Consider the following 16,281-nt stretch of genomic DNA (forward strand, 5'->3'; position numbering starts at 1 on the left):
AAATTTAAAATTGTATTGCGAAAGACGCTGTAAACGGAGTCCAAAGACAAACTGGGGATAAATGTTTGCAACACATGACGGGTAAAGGGTTAACACCTGTAATCAATGAAAACACCTGCAATTGCTTGGGAGAAAAACACCTCAGTAGAAAAAAAAGCAAAATATATGAATAGACAGTTCACAAAAGAGGAATACAAGTGTCCAAAACAAAACGAACCACTGAAAGGTGATGATCTTCGTGAGTAATCAAAACACATTGTGGGGGGCGCCTGGCTGGCTCAGGAGGTTAAGCGTCTGCCTTGGGCTGGGATCATGGTCTCCGGTTTCTGGGATCGAGCCCCACATGGGGCTCTCTGCTCAGTGGCAAGTCGGCTTCTCCCCTTCCTCTGTGATCTCTCTCGCGTTTGCTCACTCTCAAATAATCTAAAACAAACAAACAAAAAACCACCTTGTGTTTTTGTGATGATTAACAGAGGCGAACATTTTCAATATATTTTTAAGACTTTATTTTTAAGTAATCTCTGCACCCAATGTGGGGCTCAAGCTCACAACCCCGAGATCAAGAGTCGCACGCTCCACCAACTGAACCAGCCAGGTGCCCCTCAATCTTTTTGATACCTGATCCCTCCCTGTCTTTTTTTTTTTTTTTTAAGATTTATTTATTCGACAGAGATAGAGACAGCCATCGAGAGAGGGAACACAAGCAGGGGGAGTGGGAGAGGAAGAAGCAGGCTCATAGCGGAGGAGCCTGATGTGGGGCTCGATCCCAGAACGCCGGGATCACGCCCTGAGCCGAAGGCAGACGCTTAACCACTGTGCCACCCAGGCGCCCCATCCCTCCCTGTCTTTATCCTCATTTTCTCCCCAATTCCCTGTAATTGGCTTTGACCTCAGCATTCCACTGAAATTGCCCTTGGTGAGGTCTTCCAAATACAAAGAGCTCTCCTAACCCTCCCTAGAATTCTCCAAGGCACTTGTCCCGTAACCTTTCCTCCCATGCATACTCCTCCCAGGCTTCTTAAGAATCATTCCCACCGGGTGCCTGGGTGGCTCAGTCAGTTAAGCGTCTGCCTTTGGTTTGGGTTGCGGTCCCAGGGTCCTGGGATAGAGCCCCACGTCAGGCTCCCTGCTCAGCGGGGACCCTGCTTCTTCTTCTACCTGCCACTCCCCCTGCTTGTGTGGTCTCTCGCTCTCTCTCAAATAAATAAGATCTTATAAAAAATTTTTTAAAAAAGAATCATTCCCACCATCAAAGGCCACTTCTATCTCTTGACCAGCCATTTCCCTTCCTTTTCCTGCCCTCCAGGTTTGACCAACGGTAGGAAGACATTCCTTTTTTGACAGGTGGGGGAGGGAGGCTTCTCAGCATCTGAGAATTTCCCACCTTATGAATCTTTTATGCAGACCCCACTTGTCACCCTAGAAGCTGAAAACGTCAGGTATGTGCTTTCCAGCCCCTCTGCAGCCGGCACTGACCTGGCCTGGGCTGGGCTGATCAGGTGCAGGTATCGTAGACTTTGACTCTGGACTTACGTGGAAAGCTGCAGAATCAATGGAAGGCTGTTCCTGGCAGGTTCCCGGGCAGTCCTGCGGAGCTCAGTTCTCAGCCCGATGGTGTCAGCGGTGTGAGGTGTGACATCTAGTGGACGGTGGTATCCTCACCAGACAGTGTTCACGGAGTGATTCTTGGCTGTGGCTTTAGCGGGTTAGGCTCTGAGCCTGATTCTCCAGCTTTCCCAGTGATTCTGTGAGCTGTTTATAGCTTAACTTAAAAAATCAGGATCTATTTCCATTGCTTGCGACTGAGAACTCTGACAAATATAGCATTTCGAAAAGCTGTCCTCCGTTCTGTTTCTCTATACCACCAAAAACCACACTTATCTACCTTCTAAACTTCTATTACATTATTAAAGAAGCCATGAAGCTTAGCACGTTATCATTTGTTACCTTATACTTTTTCATTTTCGTATGTTTCTTACAAGCCCTGTTGTGCCTATAAATTATGTCTCTCCAACAATACCATGAACAATGAGCACAATGACCGTGAAGGATCACATAGCCTTCTATATTTGGTAATGGAGATGATGGACCCAGGACCAACTGAAGACAGAGGGGTACATGGCTGCCAGGTGCAGTGTCCCTGAGCAGTTGAGAGGAGAGATCTAGTACCCAAGTCAAGGCGTTGGCCTTGGGAGCAGAGACCGTCCCGCTACAGCAGGAGGAGGGCAGACAGAGTGTCAGGGTACAGAGGCTTGCAGTGGTAGGTGTGCTGGTGAGCGCCTCAATTTTCTCCGGGGATTAGGAAGCAGTGTCAAACAAATGAAACAACCCAAACCTCCATCAACAGGGGAAAGGATAAAGGAGATTTTCACTTACCACGCTCTACTCTTCGCTCTCTGACTCTCTCAAAGCTCCTCCTGAGGGAGGGTCCTGTGAGAACAAAGCAAACAGAATGTTGGTAAGAAATACAGCAGATAAAGTCACTTTATTTCGTTCAAGGATAAATTCACGGCAAGATGCCATTATCTTTCCAGTCTCTTCAGCCGCTAAGCTTCAGAATGAGATATTGTTGTTATTCCACAGCCATTATTAACCCGTTTATTTCAATCGCAAGACGAAGTATTTGACAGAGGACGGACTCTGTCATTACATTTATATGACAGACACTTTCTGTACATTGAGTGAGTTAAAATATACAGCTCTGAGATTTTGACCCCAAAAAAAGTATTTAAAATATGTCATAAGATAAACATGATGTAGTGTAAATATTTTTTAAAATTTCTGTATATTATGACATTTTGGTGTATATTTGACATTATGACATTAAAAAAACGTTTGTGGCTGGGGAGAGACTGCCCCTCCCAGAGTAGCCTACAAGCACGCCTGTCATATGCGCACCAACCAGAGTTCATCCTCCCAGCTACGTCTAACGTGTGAGATCGAACTCCCACACATTAATCCAGTGCAGGCGGCCCTTGAACAACACGGGTTTGAACTGTGCGGGTCTACTTACACATGGATTTTTTTTCAATAAACATACTATAGTACTATAAAGGTACTTTCTCGGTTTTATATTTTCTCAATCACATTTTCTTTTCTCTAGCTTACTTTATTGTAAGAATACAGTCTATAAAATATATAACATACAAAATATGTGTTAGTTGCCTGTTTCTGTTAGCAGTAAGGCCTCCAGTCATCAGGACGCTATTAGTAAAGTTTTGGGGAATCAAAAGTTTTATGCAGAGTTTTGACTGCACACAGGGTGGGAGACAGGGTGTGCTGGTGCCCCGAACCCCCATGTTGCGCAAGAGCCCACTGTATTTCCCTTGCCCTAAGTGATTCCAGATCCCAGTACCAGGTAACTAGGGACCACCCCTACAGCTTACATCTGACCAAAATTATTTCCAGCTAGTCAATCCTGAACTGTTGGTCCTGCCTTGTCTTTTCCACGGAAAGCCCAGTAAGGGCTGTGCCCCAGCTGCCTCCCGACCAATGCCGACGCCTGCTATATGGCCCTGCACAGTGTGCGGTGACCCCTCTCTAGGATATGGGAGTATAATAACTTTCTTCCTTTCGGAGCACCTGGCTGGCTCAGTCAGTAGAGCATGTGACTCTTGATCTTGAAAATCCCACAATGGGCATGGTGCCTACTTAAGAAAAAAAAAATCTTCCTCTCAAGCCTCATTCTCCTCTCCTCCTGTGGCTATACTGACTTTACCATACCATATCCACTAAGTACATTCTTTCTTTTTATTATTATTGTTGAAGCATGGTTGACACGTTACGTTAATCTCAGGTACTCAACATAGTGATTCCACAAGTCTGTATGTTATGCTATGCTGACCACAGTGTAGCTGCCGTCTGTCACCATACAATGCTATTAAAACATACATTTTGTCAAAGCAACACAATTTAAAAATGGGCGAAAGAATTCAATACACGTTTCACCAAAGAAGATATATGCATGGCTAAAAAGCACATGAAAATAAGCAGTTGAGGGCTGCCTGAGTGGCTCAGTTGGTTAGGTGCTTGCCTTTGGCCTAGGTCATGATCTTGCATCCTGGGATCGAGCCCCACATTGGGCTCCCCGTTCAGCAGGGAGTCTGCTTCTCCCTCTCATGCTCTCTTTCTCTCTCTCTCAAATAAATAAATAAAAAATATTTTTAAAAGCTTTTATTTATTTATTTTTCAGAGACAGAGAGAGGGAGAGAGAGCACAAGCAGGGGGAGCGGCAGGCAGAGGGAGAAGCAGGCTCCCTGCTGAGCAAGGAGCCCGATGCGGGGCTCAATACCACGACCCTGGGTTCATGACCTGAGCTGAAGGCAGCCACTTAACCAACTGAGCCACCCAGAAGTCCCTAAATAAAATATAAACAAAAAAAAAAATAGCAGTTGAAAAAATGTTCAACATCATTAAGCATCAGGGAAATGCAAATTAAAACCACAATGAAGAAAAAAGAAACCACAACGAGATATCATTTTGCGCCACTGGAATGGCTACAATTAAAAAGAGAAACAATTAAAAGTGCTGGCCCGGATGTGAAAAACCAGGAAATCTCAGACACTGGGGATATAAAACGGCACAGCAACTTTGGAAAAGTTTGTCAGTTTCTTAAAAGGATAGACATAAATTTACCATAAGATCTAGCAATTTCACAACTAAGTATCTACCCAAGAGAAATGAAAACCTACGTCCACACAAAGACTTTTATATGAATGTTTGTAGCAGTGTTATTCATAATAGCCCAAACTGGAAACAACCCAAATTTCCTTCAGTGGATGAATGGATATACAAAATGTGGTATATTCATACGATGGAATACCATTCAGGGATGAAACGGAAAGAACAACCATGCCAGCTTGGTTCGACATCTGAAAATCAATTCGCGTAACACATTCTGTTACTAAAATAGAAAAAAATTACATGATCATCTTAACAGACAAAGAAGAAGAATTTGACAAAACCCAACACTCTTTCATGACAAAAAACACTCAACAAATTAGGATTATAAGGGAACTTCCTCAACCTGATAAAGGTCTTCTATTAAAAACACACAGCTGAGGTGCCGGGGTGGCTCAGTTGCTTGAGTGTCTGACTCTTGATTTTGGCTCAGGTCTTGATCTCGTGGTTGTGAGTTCGAGCTCTGCATTAAAAAAAAAAAAAATCAAACCCGCACAGCTAACATCATACTGAATCGTGAAAGACTGAATGCTTTCTCCCTAAGATCAGGAACAAGACTAGGATGTCTGCTCTCACCACTTCTATTCAACATTGTACTGGAGGTGCTAGCCATGGCAGGAAAAGAAAGAAAAGGCATCCAAATTGGAAAGGAAGAAGACCATCTCTATTTACAGGTGACATGATTGTATAAATAAGAAATCCAAGGAATCCACTAGAGATTATTACAACGAATAAACTAGTTCAGCAAGATTGTAGGATACAAGAGCAATATTTTTTAAAAGATTATTTATTTACTTACTTACTTAGTTATTTACTTATTTATTTACTTACTTAATTACTTAAGTAATCTCTACACCCAAAGTGGGGCTAGAACTCATGATCAACAGTCACATGTTCTTCCAACTGAGTCAGCCAGGTGCCCCAGATCAATATTTTTAAAAATTTTATTTTTATAGACTTGCAATGAACAATCTAGAAATCAAAGTTAAAAAAAATGTTAAGTGAAATAGGCCAGTCACAAAAAGACAAATTTGTATGATTTCACTTATATGAAATACCCAGACTATTCAAATTTATAGAAACAAAGCAGAAAATAGTGGTTGCCAGGGGATGGAGAGAGGGGGATTGCAGAGCTAGCATGTAATGGGTATAGAGTTTCCATTTGGGAAGATGGAAAAAGTAGCGTAGCTGGACAGTGGCGATGGCTGGACAACGATGTAAATATACTTAACACCACTCAACGGTATGTACACTCAAAATGTTTAAAGTGGTAAATTCTGTGATATATGCATTTTACCACAATAAAAAGAAATAAGGAATGAAGTACTCATACATGCTACAAGTTCCATGTGCACTAAAAACATTATGCTGGGTGAAAACAAGTCAGTCACAAAAGTTCACATATATGGTGCCTGATAGTCTGAAATAGGTAAACCCATAGACCCAGATAGATTAGGGCTGGTGGGGGGTGGGCGGGGAGAGGAGGCGACAGATCGCTGAAGGGTACAGCGTTTCTTTTTGAGATGATGAAAATGTTCTCAAGTTCACTGTGGTGATGACTGAACATAAATATGAATATAGTCAAAACCACTGAATTGTACACTCGAGGTGGTAGGCTTCGAGTGAATTGTTGATGTGAATTCTCTCTCAAGGCTGTTTTTTTGTCGTTGTTAAATATTTTACTTATTCATTTGAGAGAGAGACAGAGACAGAGAGCACAAGCAGGGGGAGAGGCAGCGGGAGAAGGAGAAGCAGATTCCCCGCTGAGCTGGGAGCCTGACATGGGGCTTGATTCCAGCACAAGGAGATTATGACCTGAGCCAAAGGCAGACACTTAACCATCTGAGCCACCCAGGCACCCCAATAAGGCTGTTTTTTAAAACAAGAATGGGGGTACCTGGGTGGCTCAGTTAGTTAAGTGTCCAACACTTGGTTTGGCTCAGGTGATGATCTCAGGGTCATGAGATCGAGCCCGCCTCAGGCTCCATGCTCAGCGCAGAGTCTGCTCCAGATTCTCTCTCCTTCTCCCTCCCAACCCTACTCTCTCTCTCCCCACACCTCTAAAATAAACAAATAAATTTTTTAAAAAATAAATAGAAGAAGCTAATACATACACACTACAACATTGGCAAACCTCAAAAACATTACGCGACGTGAAAGAAGCCAGACGCAGAAGGCCACGTATTGTATGAGCTCATTTGCATGAAAGGTCATCTTTGGGAAAGAGAAGCCGATGACAGGTGGTTTGGGCAGCCCTAGTTCCTATTCCCTTCCTGGCCTTCAGACTAGCACCACTCGAGTGACCTCTCAAATGGTGACCTGGCGCGAAGATGATGTGGGCGGGATGAACACCTGGGTGTGGCAAGAAACTTGCCCACATTCAGCAGTAGCCACACTTGCCCCCTTAGTCTCCAGTAAATCACCTTGCTGATAACTATGGAGCAAAGTGCAAGCAGAAAGGAGAAAGTAAGCCAAGAGGGGCCCTGGGAGACAGAACCTATTTCCTTGGGAAGCCACCATCTGAGAGGGCTCTTCTTCATTCCTCGCAAGTACCTCTATCGCATTCCCTTCCCTCCAGGCCCCTCCGAGGCTCTCAGCTGAATCTGCCCACACCCACTCCCACTATCTCTGTGAGTGTCTGGGCACCCATGCCCAGTTCTGTGAAAATGAATAAAGGAAACCTCCTTCAAAATGGAATAGGGAAGGGCGCCTGAGTGGCTCATTTGTTAAGTGTCTGCCTTCAGATCAGGTCGTGATCCCAGGGTCCTGGGATTGAGCCCGTCAGGCTCCCTGCTCAGTGGGGAGTCTGCTTCTCCCTCTCCCTCTGCCCGCCGCTCCCTCTGCTTGTGCTCTCTCTCTCTCTTTCTCTCTCTGTGTTAAATAAATAAATAAAACCTTTAAAAAAAAATGGAATCGGGAAGCCACAAAGGGGGGGGGGGCTCTCATGCTCCCCCACTCATGGAAGCTTGCACAGGTCAGTAGGAAGAAGGAAGATTTCCTCTCGGCCCAGCAATAGCAAGCTGCCCTCACCTGCGGCTGCTTCCAATGCTCATTTTCCTCCAATGGATTTGTGTTCAAGACCACCCACCCCTTCCAGCCTCCTCCTTTCCTCTATGAAAGGACACTCTCCTCCTCTGTTCTCTGTACTTGCCTATGGTGCGCCAACATTTGGGTGTCCTGAAGTTCATTTCCTCTGCAATTCCTGGACACATTTGCTGCTCCATGACGTTTGTTGTTTAATTTTTAAGGTGGACAGTTCACATCAGATCTGGATACGATGAGTCTGAAGTCAGTTTTCAGAGTTGTAGAATCTTCCTTTAGCCGTCCAGATGTTGGAGAATTTGGCCATCCTTCCACTCTATGGATTGTGAATTGTGTAGTGACAAGTGATTTCCTCTTCTTCCTCTTCACCTCATACTCACACCTGGCTGTCGCTTCACTTACCAACAACTCCCCAAAGTGAAAGATGACAAATTTGTACCTTTAGCCCCAGTGTTCCGAAACCATGGTGTAAAATTTCTCTGGGAAACTGGCTGAAACTAAGGGGCCAAATGATACAGACTGGAGAAATCATTTGTTTCAAATGATCTTTCCTCCTTTATGTTCTGGGAAAATGTAAATTATTTGGTTGTTTGTGACAGAAATTATCAGACAGAAAGGTGTGACTCCTTTGCCAAACTTCCTATTGAAAATTAGGGCAGGGGCACCTGGGTGGCACAGCGGTTGGGCGTCTGCCTTCGGCTCAGGGCGTGATCCCGGCGTTGTGGGATCGAGCCCCACATCAGGCTCCTCTGCTGGGAGCCTGCTTCTTCCTCACCCACTTCCCCTGCTTGTGTTCCCTCTCTCGCTGGCTGTCTCTATCTCTGTCAAATAAATAAATAAAATCTTAAAAAAAAAAAAAGAAAATTAGGGCAGTAGAGTGTTGTGCAAACGAGGGGCCGGCATCCTGCACCACCTTCTTCAGATGGGCAGCGGGGACTGGGCTCTCCCCATGTGCCTGAGCACCAAGTTGACCATGCTTTGGGGCAGAAGGTGACACAGGAGGGGTAATCTTTAACAGAAGCATTAACGCCCCTCTTACCCTCTTTTCAGAAGTGGCCTCTCTAAAGAGAACCTCTTGTCCTCCAGCGCTTAGCTCTCCACACTTAACTTCACCCCATCCTGCTTGGACAGAGGCAATGAAATACCCTTTAGCTCAGACCTCTGGCCAGGACGATGTATTTGTGCCCAGGGGCTACTGCAAACTTGCAAACTGCTCACTTGCAAATAGCCCTGCAGTGTTGCTGAACTGTCTCCTGTATTTGTCAGTAGATAATTAGATATAGGGACTTGATCAGATTCAAGTTAGATTTTTTTTGACAAGAACATTTTCTTTTTCACAAGGAGGCATACAGTGTCTGGTTGTCTCTCTTTTTGTGAGTCAGCAGCCATTGATGGTCATTGCCTAAATGATCCATTGATTATTAGCAGTTGTGAAATGCAAATTTACACTTTGTTATTCTTTTCTTTCTTTCTTTTTTCTTTTTTGAGAGAGAGAGAGTGCGCACGAGAGCCTGTGGGGGGTGGTAAAGGGGAGCGAGAGACTCTTAAGCAGGCTTCATGCTCAGTGCACAGCCCAACTCAGGGCTTGATTTCAGGACCCTGAGGTCATGACCTGAGCAGAAATCAAGAATCTGACGCTTAACCAACTGAGCCCCCCCCAGGTGCCCCACAAATCTGCATTTCTTTTTTTTTTTTTTAATTTAATCTTTATTTACAGGACACTCCAAGATAGGAGATTTCACATAGAAATAAGAAACCCACTGAGAGGAGGAGATTCATACAGTTTGTACAGTTTGGAACTAGTCAAGTATAGTTTTGTTATAAAAAGTGCTACAATAACAAAACACGTTTAAAAACAACTTTTTAAAAAAATATATTTTATTTATTTATTTGTCAGAGAGAGAGCACACAAGCAGGGGGAGCAGCAGGCAGAGGGAGAAGCAGGCTCCTCGCTGAGCAAGGACCCCGATGTGGGACTTAATCCCAGGACCCTGGGATCAAGACCAGAGCCGAAGGCAGCTGCCCAACCGACTGAGCCACCCAGGCGCCCCGACAAACAACTTTCTGCCTCAGCTGTGCAATCTAAAAGTTAAAGGTCCCAGGAGTGTCATCCTGAACTTGGAACGTATAGCCTTCCGAGGTAGTTTCTGGCACAACATTCTGGCCTTCCTCTTCCTCTCCAGAGAAATACTTCTCAGTCAAGTTTAATGAAGCTTCGTACACAGACTCATGTTCATGGCTTTGTAGGGCTTCCCTTTTGTCCAGACCTCCACATTCTTCAATCATCATGCTAAGTTTCTCAGTTTCACCTAGTTTCTCAGCAGCCTGAAAGATGTTTGAAATGGCATCCAGAATAACCAGAATAATTCTGGGATCTGTCACAGTTGAGAGGTTCATCAATGGTTCTATTACGCCACAACGAACGAGGTATACAATCTGTTCAAAAGTCCCACCACTTGTATGGTTGGTCACAGCCCAGACAGCTTCCTTGTGTGTCTTAAACTCTGCCTTAGAGAGAACACCAACGAGGAACCGGACTAATCCATGATTCACAACTTGCTGTACCTTGTCCTGGAGACCAGCTGTGATGTTTGACATTGTCCACGTAGCTTCCTTCTGAATATTAGTTTTGGGGTTCGTTAGCAGGCTGGGGAAGACAGCAAGTGCTCCTGCATCTATTACACCCTGAGTCTGTTCATCTGCCCAGTGATAATATTTCCTGTGGCTCTTAGCACAGAAGTCACAATGGGCAATTCAGTAGCTCCTAGAAGCCTAAGGTTATCTTGCTCTGTTCAAATCTACATTTCTTAATTTGTAAAAATAGAAATACTAATTCCTGACATTAGAGATACCAGGTTTCTGAGATTAAATGGGATAGTCATAGTTATTTGTTGAGCTATGTTTCTTAGGAAGCTGTACATACTTTCGTAAGGTACCAATACCATGTGCAATAAACAGATAATAAAACTAATATAAAGAAGCTACTTGCCCGAGATCACACTGCTAAATATTGGTGGAGTCAGGATTTAAAGCCAGGTCCGTCTAACTACAAAGTTTATGTTCTTCCCACTGCTTTTCTAAAATTTATTTATTTATTGTGGAGGCACTTGCCCTAAACATTTTTTTATAAAGATTTTATTTATTTATTCGACAGAGATAGAGACAGCCAGTGAGAGAGGGAACACAAGCAGGGGGAGTGGGAGAGGAAGAAGCAGGCTCATAGCAGAAGAGCCTGATGTGGGGCTCGATTCCAGATCGCCGGGATCACGCCCTGAGCCGAAGGCAGACGCTTAACCGCTGTGCCACCCATGCGCCCCCTGCCCTAAACATTTAATTCAACTCTCTCATCAGTATCTTGGTATTGCCCACTTTGCATGGACAAAAAAACCCTGAAGTTCAAAGAAGTCAGGTAAAAAGCCAAGCAGCCTTGGAGTTAAGAAGGAAATGGCCTAAGTGTCCCCAAGTGGCAGTATCCGTCCGTGTAGCACGCATGTCTGCCTTCTCAGTTGGGTAAGCTTTAAGAATGAGTGCAATGGATGTGCCTGCTAGTAAAGAGGAGACAGACGGGAGCGAGTACTCTACCTGAGCGTGTATAAATGACGTTGCACTAGAGCTGACATCAGTCCCTATGTAAATAAGGTAGCATACACCCGCTGAACACCAGGAAGCGACCGGAGAGGCGCGCCGGCTCACTGAGACCGGGGACGCAGCAGAGAAGTGCGCACGCGCGCAGAAGCCCGGCGAATGGGCGGGGCGAACGGGACCTGAGAGGTCATCCCGCCTATAGGGGGTGCCAGGCGAGCCTGGCTAGCACCGTAACCCAGCAGCGGGCTCTTTTGCATTCACCAGTGCTCGGGATCTGGGGATCCGGCGCCAAGCAGCTCCTTCAGGTTAGACGTTCCGGATCTCTGGGGGCGGAGACACAGGGGGAGGGGGAAAAGCGAGGCCGGGTAGGTGACCAGTCCAGAAGTCGGCCAGCTCCGAGTGCCAAGCCACTTCCCTTTGAGGTAACGCGAGAGTGGGCGGGGTCTGACCTCGGGGCCCAAGCGAGGGGAGGTCCCAGTTCGGGGGCGGGGTTGGAGGCGGGGAGACCCTGCTGTCAGGGCGCGCTGACACCAACCAGGCTCGCTTCCTGGTCGCCGTCCCCACTCCGTCCCACCGGGTGCCGGCTCCCTGTCGGGACCTCGCCGTTGGGAACACGGATCCCCCCACCCCGGGAGGACCCTTTCCTCCCTCCACCCTCGGCTTTCCTCGCAGGTGAAGCCTCCATGGAGCGGTTCCTGGCCGAACTATGCGAGACCAGTGTGTTGCAGCCGCTCCCGGTGTGGGAGGGGGACACCACGGGCCACTGCTTCACCCAGCTGGTGCTCAGCGCCCTGCCCCATGCGTTCCTCGCCGTGCTCAGTGCCTGCCACTGGGGCACCCCGAGGTGGGTAGAAACAGGTGCAAGACATCTGTCCATGTGTGCCTGCAGACCTCAGCCAAAACCCACATCTCCGTGGTAGTGTATCCAGAATAGTGAGGTCTGTGGAGTGGGGCAAAAATAGAATAAAAGCTGCGCATTAGCACCTTGCAGCAATGTGGCCGTTTTGGGTCGAGTTACCTATCTTCTCTGAGCCTCCTAGCGTTGTTGGGAGGTTTAAATCAGATAATGCATTAAAGCATATAGCGCAGTGCCTGGTATATTTTTTAAGGCCGGCTGTGTAGTAGAAAGCATCACATCTGTAGATTTGCAGATGCCCAAACACAACTGTCATGATTGGAGGCAAAATTGGGTGAACGATGTTTTTGGCCAAAAAGGATAGCTTGTGTTGTAGTTGTAGGACCAGTTTCTCACCACTTCCATCCATGAAAACTCCATGTTCCCTGGACTAAGAGAAGTATGTGTACCCAGCTGGAGAGGAAGCCGTAGGTAGAAGAGAAGAGCAACATCAAAATCTTTTATCTTCCTGGGTTTGGGGTTCGAAGGTACAAGTGTCAAACTCACCTTGATTCTGTATTTATTTTCTGTATGGCTAGATATGTCTGAAGTTACCTTCACTCTGGCTACTGTCAAGGCAGGAAAGAAGTCTAGTCTCTGCCTTTTGGAGTCCCTAGGCTGATAGACGGAATGTATCCCTATCCAAGATGAATCAGGGGGCTGATGAATCCCTTCCTTGAGGAGGACAAGCTTGGGATCTGCTTGGTGTGGGGGGAATCCTGATTTGTCTTTTACATAGAATGAGACAGAAGTCTAGAGAGGGTTAATCAGTTAGCATAGACATCCAAAGCCTGCTCAGAGGAGTATCTATTAAAAATAGACACAGTGCTTCTGGGAACACACAGTCTAAGGCGGAGGCCAGAAAGACCATCATATAATCAATAGAAATTGTGGTTTTTCACTTATCAGACTCTCACTTCACTTTTCGGACTTTCTGTACATTGCTGAAAAGGGTTAGAGAGATCCAGAATCTCAGACAAGAAAGGACCTGAGAGGGCGTTGGGTCCAGACTCCTCACTGCTCACTGTAGTGATGAGGAAAATGAAATGCGAGAGGGACGGAAACCTTATCCAGGGACATAAGACTGGTTGATGGCCAACTTGGGGCCTCCAAGGGCCCAATGTTTTGTCCCCACATCTTAGGAAACAGGATTCTTAAAGGTTGATTTTTATTCCAGTATATACCGCTCCATATTACTGTGATTAACTGGACTTTTTAGAGGAAATCCAAAGTATTCTAATCTAGGATTAAACTTTTTCAGTAACCCAGCCCTGCCAACAAAGGGAACAATCGATTTAGTCTTCTCATGATGCAAGCCTTCAAGGCATTCTCATGTTCACTGCTGCAGGTGTATGGGCCTGTACTTGAGTTTTTAATGGAGACAGGTCACCCTTTTGTTGACTTAAAAAGTTTTTTGCATGCCAAGAAGATAAAGACAAAATTAAAAAGAGGTTTTGTTCTGCAAATGGAGTCACAAATATGATCTATACGGCCCTTCTACAACCACTGGAATATTCTAGGGCTTCATAAAATTTAGGCTATCGTATTAGAGTGTAGAAGCCATAAATAAGTCAAGTTTTTATTCATCTAATAGTGCCTCGGGTGAATTTATGGGTTATTTTAGGTAGGTACTTTTATGAAAATGAATACTCATTTCTTGGTTGGTAGCTGTATGAAAACTTAGGATTCTTTTTCTAATTAGTCTTCATGTTACATACATCCTTAACCAAAAATTGTTAGTTTCTGTGGCAAAAGAAAGATCAGAAATTGTATGGGTAGATTGGAAAACAGATTAGGTTGTTCCAGGAAGACTTCCTGGAGAAAAAGCCCTGCATTTCAGGGTAAAATGGGGTAGAAACAAGGTAAAAGGCAGGAAAAGGAGCTGATTACCACTAGGTAAGTGAGTTATTAGAGGTGTGCCTGGCCCTCAGTCAGCCATTATGTGCCTCCTTTTCCTTTGCCCCCTTGTCCCTAGGAATCCAGATTACATCCTGCACCTCAGTCCCGGCTGGCGCCTCCGACTCACAGCCTCCTTCCTGCTCTCCGTCCTTCCATTGCTAGACCTCCTTCCAGTCACTTTGCCACCCGGGGCAGGCCCAGGACCTGTAGGGCTAGAAGTGCTGGCAGGGGGTGTGGCAGCGGTGGCCTGGATCAGCCACTGCTTGGCCTTGTGGGCGTTGGCTCATTCCCCTCATGGCCACTCCCGGGGACCGCTGGCCTTGGCTCTGGCTGCCTTCCTGCCAGCCCCAGCCCTAGTGCTGACCCTACTATGGCACTGCCAGCGGGGCACACTTCTGCTCCCGCTTCTCCCAGGACCCCTATCCCGCCTATGCCTTCTCATCCTGCAGCTGGCTGCACTCTTGGCCTATGGACTGGGCTGGGCAGTCCCCGGGGGGCCACGGGAGCCCTGGGCCCAGGAGACCCTCCTGTCTCAGGGACAGGAGCCTGAGGTAACTGAAGATGGGGAGAGTTGGCTGTCACGCATTTCCTATGCCTGGCTGACACCCTTGCTGGCCCGAGGGGCCCGTGGAGAGCTCCGGCAGCCCCAGGACACTTGCCGCCTCCCACACAGGCTGCACCCAGCCTACCTGGCTCGCGCCTTCCAGGCACACTGGCAGGAAGGGGCTCAGCTGTGGAGGGCCCTGTATGAGGCCTTTGGCCAGCACTACCTGGCACTGGGACTACTAAAGCTGGTGGGGACCATGCTGGGATTCTCGGGGCCCTTGCTCCTTTCCCTCCTGGTGGGCTTCCTGGAGGAGGGGCAGGAGCCACTAAGCAATGGACTGCTGTATGCCCTGGGGCTAGCTGGTGGGGCCGTACTGGGTGCTGTGCTGCAGAATCAGTATGGGTATGAGGTACGGAAGGTGACGCTTCAGGCACGGGGGTCTGTGCTGAATATTCTGTACCGAAAGGCTTTACAGCTGGGGCCCAGACGCCCTCCTGCCGGGGAGGCCCTGAACCTCCTGGGCACCGACTCTGAGCGGCTGCTCAACTTCGCTGGGAGCTTCCATGAAGCCTGGGGCCTGCCCCTGCAGCTGGCCATCACCCTCTACCTGCTGCACCAGCAGGTGGGTGTGGCCTTCGTGGGCGGTCTGATCCTGGCACTGCTGCTGGTCCCTGTCAACAAAGCGATTGCCACCCGCATCATGGCCAGCAACCAGGAGATGCTGCGGCACAAGGACGCGCGGGTTAAGGTGAGGGCTGCTTAGGGTCCCCCAACAATCCGGAGACCCCACCCAGCATCCTGGTCCCCAGGTCCTCCCAGGCCCAGGGCCTGAGGGTGTGAGCATGTTCTAGAAGTTAAGAGCTCAGACTGGAGAAAGACATGGGTTCATATCCCGACTCTTCCACTTGCTAGTTTAATTACCTCAGACAAGTCGCTTCACCTCTTGGGGCCTCTGTTTTCTTCATCTGGGAAGTGACCATAATAATAGCTTGCCTCATAGTGTTGTCGTGAGGATGGCATGAGATAATTCGGGGTATGTGGCCAGTCACAAAGTAAGCACTAAATAAATGTGGCCTGTTGGTAATACTATAGTATTAGCTCATGAAGCCCTAAGCAGCTGCCCTAGGAGGTAGGAAGTAGCCTGTCTGGGACCGCACGGGCTTTTAGTATTAGCGCCCAGACCCGAGTCTTCTTCCTCTTTATCTAGGGCGGAGACCATCGCCTAGCCACATGTGGAGAGGCCTGGGAGAAGCCTAGCTACGTCTAAGGGGTGGGCTGTGGGCAAGGGAGGAGGTCAGTCTCCTGCCTGGGCCAGCTCTAGACATTGAGGGTCTGGCTGAGTCAGTTCCAGGTTCTGCAGTGACTGGGGCATGGCAGGCCTGGCGGTCCACATGCATAGCTGTCACCCTCTTATGGGAGGAGGTCCCTCATAGTTGGTTATGGCCCAGGCCCTTTCCCCCTACCCGTGACAGCTACAGGCTAGGCTTGCAGTGCCTCCCTGGCTTGCGGGCTGGGGATGTGCAAATGTGGGGATCCAAGAAGTTTCTCTAGCCCTTGCCCATCTTGCCTGGACTCGTCAGCCTGTCTGACCCTGGGCTGTGGTGTGGGCTTCCTGCACCTGTACGCTCCTACA

General features: G+C 47.3%; 1 protein-coding gene and 1 long non-coding RNA gene across 4 annotated transcripts in view; one reads left to right on the forward strand and one right to left on the reverse strand.

Moving 5' to 3' along the window:
- Positions 1 to 11,724, reverse strand: LOC123001488 (uncharacterized). Of its 2 annotated transcripts, none has more exons than XR_006410437.2 (5): positions 11,305 to 11,724; positions 5,027 to 5,143; positions 2,377 to 2,430; positions 1,534 to 1,752; positions 1 to 423 (listed from the first exon to the last, which is right to left on the reverse strand). It is a non-coding gene; the product is annotated as an uncharacterized LOC123001488 (long non-coding RNA). The 2 variants fall into 2 exon arrangements; XR_008956212.1 differs by having other exon boundaries at positions 23 to 423; positions 1,534 to 1,767.
- Positions 11,481 to 16,281, forward strand: part of ABCC10 (ATP binding cassette subfamily C member 10) — a 19,000-nt gene continuing 14,199 nt past the window's right edge. The window contains exons 1-3 of one of the 2 annotated variants that reach the window (XM_057303956.1): positions 11,481 to 11,729; positions 11,980 to 12,151; positions 14,178 to 15,396. In XM_057303956.1, coding sequence (XP_057159939.1) covers positions 11,991 to 12,151; positions 14,178 to 15,396 — 1,380 coding nt within the window. In that variant the 5' untranslated portion in view covers positions 11,481 to 11,729; positions 11,980 to 11,990. Of the gene's footprint in view, positions 11,730 to 11,801; positions 12,152 to 14,177; positions 15,397 to 16,281 lie in introns of those variants that run through there. The other variant, XM_048219684.2, reaches the window with a different exon arrangement.

The sequence above is a fragment of the Ursus arctos genome, unplaced genomic scaffold (genome assembly GCF_023065955.2).
Source record: "Ursus arctos isolate Adak ecotype North America unplaced genomic scaffold, UrsArc2.0 scaffold_29, whole genome shotgun sequence".
Classification (NCBI taxonomy): Eukaryota; Metazoa; Chordata; class Mammalia; order Carnivora; family Ursidae; genus Ursus; species Ursus arctos.